A 4,932-nucleotide genomic window follows, 5' to 3' on the forward strand; every position below is an offset into this window, starting at 1 on the left:
TGTTAACTCATCAACGTTGTGTATTAAAAATGTCAATACATAATTTTGTTGAACTTCAATATAATGTGTTGATATTATGGTTGATATTTTAATGTCATCGTATTGACATTTTTAATATACAATATTGACGAGTTAGCAGAATTAGCAATTTAAATAGTTAACAATATAACGCACCCCTTGTGCACAATACTAAAAAAAAGATGATATTCACATTTAAAAAAAAGAGGGCAGAAATTCAAAAATTTAATCTATCTGACCCAACAGAACATATGAAAGAGTATTGATGAGACTAAATACAGCAACTTGCCACAGAAGGAAGACAATATAAACCAATCATTATTTTTTGTAATTGCATAATTTCCAGGAATGAGATAATAAATTCATGTGATATTTGCAAGAATTGCAAGAATTTTGGAGGTGAGAATGAGTTGATTACTCAACTACCACCTTCGTTTCTTTCTGCAAGTTCACATCACAAGTTCAAAATGCAACTGTAGTTCGAAATTAAGGATAAATCGAGTCTCAGCCTTGCAGACGATTAACGAAACAAAGAAATTTTCAAACAGCTTCATCATGATCTTTGAAACGGCAGTTGAGACAAATATATGATGTGCACAAGGATGTTAGGCTTCCCAACCCCTAAGTAGAGTAGCACGAGCAACACGGTTGACACCCAACGTAAATGCACCCATCCGAAGGTTGCAATCGTGCGACTGGCACATGCCCTTGATGTTGTGGAAGGCCTTTGTCATGTATCTCTTAAGTTCTGCATTCACCTTATCCTCATCCCACATAAACCCTTGAATGTTCTGCACACACAAGAAGAAAATTTCAAAAGGATTATATATTGATTAACATATTTAGAATGACACATAGACTATAACATAATGGAGCAATATAAACAAATGAAGATGACACAAACCAGTTGAGCAGAAGAAGGGAACCTTACCTGCACCCACTCAAAATAACTAACAGTCACTCCTCCTGCATTTGCATATATATCAGGAAGTATTACAACTCCCTTTTTGGATAAAATCTGCACAAGTGGAACAATTTGATTAGAATATTGTCTATACTAGTTGGAAGGTCCTTATAAACAAGAGCAAAGCTTTGGACCTCATCAGCATCTGGATCAGTTGGATGATTAGCAGCCTCTACGACAAACTTGGCTCTGACATCTCCAGCATTTTCCCTTCAACAAAGAAAATAACCGACACAAGTCAGGTAGGATGTAGCATGCAAGAATTATAACTAACCACTGAAACATGTACGAACAACTGTGAGCATGCAGCAATATGCCTAATCTCTTTCTTTTCTTCATTCTGATCTGTCTCTCAAATGAATTATTCCTATGTTGTTAGTGGAATTTTCTTCATTATCTATGTGAGTGTACGCTTCTCTTTATGTCAGAAAAGTTAGGCTTATAGTGATCACTATATCGCAGAGCTTATCTTTGTTCAGTTATGGTAGTTTAGCCCTAATTGATACAGTGGTTCATAGATTAGCGACAACTGAAACAGAAAGTATCATAGAAAGTCTTACCATTTCTATATTCAGTTTCAGTTAATCCAGAACCAAACATAATTTCCCAGAATATTGACACTATTCCACCAAATAAACAGATCCATGTTACTTGCGTAGTTTACCCTAACTCCTTAAACCACTATAAAACTACGATATGGTTTTGATTAATTATTCATACAACTTCAAATAGTTTGATGGGATAAAACTAGCTGCTATTTGAGGAGCATAACAAAGAGGACAAAGACTGGTAAATCTGTTCAGAGGGGAAAAGAAGCTTCACAACTTTTCTAAGTACACCCCTTGTATTCACGTATTATCTGGAAAAAAAAATCCAATGAAACTACAGCTCCTTCTAAAGTTTAATCCCTTTTTAAAGAAGGAAAAGGAGCATTTTTCAAGCAATCAGAGCAGAAGATATAATAACTTAACAAGCATTTAGGGGAATTCATTCGCTAGAATAAAATGTTAAACCTGTTTAAAACTCCGCCTAGAGCACATGGTACGAGAACATCGCATTCCTGAGTTAGCAAATCATTTGAGTCCATCACATCAGCACCACTGAAATCGGCTAGCTTTCCTGTTGCCTCTTTATGCTGAAGCAATGCATGTATGTCAATTCCATTAGGATTTCTCACTGCTCCAGTGATATCACTCACTGCAACAACCTTTCCACCTCTTTCATGGAAGAGTTTTGCAGCCCATGATCCAACATTGCCGAAACCCTGCATAATGTCCAAACATTAGATGCTCAGCTTTTTATAAAATGTTCCTGTAACGAGAATAAGTTAAGTGAAATTTACTTCATACCTGAATAGCAAAAGTCAATCCCTTAACTGACTTTCCATGTTCAGCAAGTAGAGCTTCAGTGGCGTAAACAACTCCACGCCCAGTTGCTGCGTCTCTACCCAGTGAACCGCCAAGATCCTGAGATACCAATCACAAAACAAGACACTTATGTAATAAGATGATATCTTAATTTGGAATAACTATTAGCTTTAACAAATTTAAGTTTATAGTTTGAATTATACTTACAATTGGTTTTCCCGTAACGACTGCAGGTGAATAACCATGGAATTTTGAGTACTCGTCCAAAATCCAAGCCATTGTCTACAAAACACATGTATTTGTACTTATTCCTATTAAGGAAAAAATTTAAATGGGATTATATTTCAAATAAGGAAGATGACATTAACCTGAGCATTAGTGCCCATATCCGGGGCTGGGACGTCAGTATTGACCCCAATAAGGTCGTGTATCTTCTGTGTGAAGACACGTGTAAGACGTTCTAACTCACTAAAACTTAAATCTTTTGGTGAGCATCCTATTCCACCTTTAGCACCACCGTATGGAATATCGGCTACAGCAGTCTTCCACGTCATCAATTGAGCAAGAGCATTTACTTCATCAGGTTCAACCTTTACAGAGAATTTGCCTAATATCTAAGCACCAGTATAACAAAGCCACGTATAATATGACAATATAAAAATAGTAGGTGTATTTAAGAAGAATGACAAAGATATTACAAGGAAAAAGAGGATCATTGAATGCTCGAATAAATGCTGAATCTAGTACATTACTCGTTACATGTGGATAACTGGAAATTCGAAAAACGAACCACATCTATCTTTTGTCTTGTTCATAAGAATAAAATTGTCCTGGTTGTTCTTTATATGGTTTGTGCACTTCCATCACTAGGGATTCAAAATGAGTACATCCAAGGTAACTAATTCCATCACTAGTAATCAGCATACAGAACCATACAAATTTCACACTAAAACAAAAGCCAACGAGGAGCACGTGTTGTATCTTCCAAAAATCGTTGCCTATAACTATTAAATGAATACGACAGAGTATGTAATCCATAAATCTGAAAGCAAGAATTTTTACCAAAACATAGATGGATCAAAATCATAGACCCTGCATGAGATTCTTTTATGCGACGAAAAAACTAATCTATATCCATTCAAGAATTCAGTGGAAGGGACAATTCATTATCATTGTAAGAGTGTGTGCTCATCTTAGATCCAGCATCCTAGGAAGGCAACAAGCCAACAACAAGAACAAGTCTGTAAAATCTAGCAGAGTAGATCAGAATTGCGAACCGAGCCTATGAAGCTAAAACCATGACCTAAAGGAAGGCTTTGCACATGATGAATTTTACTTTAGCATCATCCTAAAGATTTACATTAAGCTAGAAATTCAATTTTCAGAACCAAGCAAACAATAGAGCATTTAGGTCTACCAATTTCAACATCATCAAAATAAAAAAATAAAATAAAAAGGAGAGACCTCTGGATGATAACGGATGCCTCCTTTCATGGGGCCACGGGAATTATCATGCTGCACTCTGAATCCAACGTAGGAAACCAGGGTTCCATCGTCTTTGGGAATCGTGCATTCCACCTGATCACAACCCAAAAAAATCAATCTTTCACAATGAATCACTAGAAAAAACCCACAAATTAAATTGAAATCAAACAGACCTTAATCTCTCTAAAGGGGATCATGAGACTCTTCTCAATCTTGGAGTCGATACCAAGAATGCGCGCAGCTTTCCGGAAGTTGCGATTAGTGGCGGCGAGAGCATTCATCTTCAAAATAAAAAAAGAGTCGAGTGAAAGCACATCAACAATAACAGTATGTATTCATGGTGGTGGTGGTGGTGGGTGGGTGGTTAGTAGTAGTACTTAGTAGGAAGGATCGTGACGCCAACAAAGTCAATTCAAGTACTACACAAAGAGATGCTCTGCCCAGGTAGGCTATATTCAGTGAAAATACTATTCATTTCAATTTTTCAATAAATCTTTTTAATTATCTTTCACTTTTTTGGATTGTCCTCTTTTTAAAAGTTCACAACTTTTACCTGATTTTGTTGATCGCACATAAATTTGAAGAAATATAAAGAAAAATTAACTGGAAAAATTAGTAGAATATGATATCTATTTTTTAATATTAGTTTTATAATAAAATGTGAGTGTAGTGAGTTAGAATGTGGGACCTACTTATTATATATGGAAAAAATAAAGTGTGATAATTATTGTCAGACGGACCGAAAAAAGAGTGACAATTATTGTGGGACGGACATGAATGGAAAAGAATGACAATTATTATGGACGGGAGAATAGTAATCAGGTTCTTTATGCTCATAAATTGAAAATTCTCAATTTTTGATATTTTCTATAAAATGTAATCAATATATATACTCCATCTAATCACCAAAAATAATCTAATACGTAGACGCCATGGATTTTAATACAAACTTAATAGAATACGAAAGAAAATGAATATAGTGGATAAAATAAGAGAAAAAAAATAATTTGAATAAAATATGAGAAAGATTGATAAAAAAATGAGTACTCCCTCCATCCCAGGAAGACGACCTTTTCCTTAAGCGCTACAAGATTTTAT

General features: G+C 35.3%; 1 protein-coding gene across 3 annotated transcripts; it reads right to left on the minus strand.

Annotated features, from left to right (window-relative positions):
* Positions 1 to 325: 325 nt before the first annotated feature.
* On the minus strand, positions 326 to 4,259 carry LOC125207964 (glutamate dehydrogenase A). Of its 3 annotated transcripts, none has more exons than XM_048107491.2 (9): positions 4,008 to 4,259; positions 3,814 to 3,927; positions 2,718 to 2,891; positions 2,557 to 2,631; positions 2,332 to 2,448; positions 1,996 to 2,246; positions 1,117 to 1,192; positions 950 to 1,036; positions 326 to 809 (listed from the first exon to the last, which is right to left on the minus strand). In XM_048107491.2, exons 1-9 carry the CDS (start codon positions 4,113 to 4,115, stop codon positions 624 to 626), a joined length of 1,188 nt encoding a protein of 395 aa, XP_047963448.1. In that variant the 5' UTR covers positions 4,116 to 4,259; the 3' UTR covers positions 326 to 623. The 3 variants fall into 3 exon arrangements, with proteins under 3 accessions (XP_047963448.1, XP_047963445.1, XP_047963447.1); XM_048107488.2 differs by having other exon boundaries at positions 2,718 to 2,963; XM_048107490.2 differs by having other exon boundaries at positions 2,718 to 2,939; positions 4,008 to 4,258.
* Positions 4,260 to 4,932: the final 673 nt, after the last annotated feature.

Source organism: Salvia hispanica, chromosome 6 (genome assembly GCF_029641045.1).
Source record: "Salvia hispanica isolate PSC_SH4W2 chromosome 6, Shi_PSC_v1, whole genome shotgun sequence".
Classification (NCBI taxonomy): Eukaryota; Viridiplantae; Streptophyta; class Magnoliopsida; order Lamiales; family Lamiaceae; genus Salvia; species Salvia hispanica.

Coding starts and splice junctions, on each gene's coding strand:
- LOC125207964 (XM_048107488.2), bottom strand. CDS start 4,115: ATGAATGCTCTCGCCGCCACTAATCGCAACTTCCGGAAAGCTGCGCGC. Junction 1,193..1,995: donor CTAGGCGGAGTTTTAAACAG/GTTTAACATTTT, acceptor TCTTTGTTGAAG/GGAAAATGCTGGAGATGTCA. Junction 810..949: donor GTTATTTTGAGTGGGTGCAG/GTAAGGTTCCCT, acceptor TTGTGTGTGCAG/AACATTCAAGGGTTTATGTG.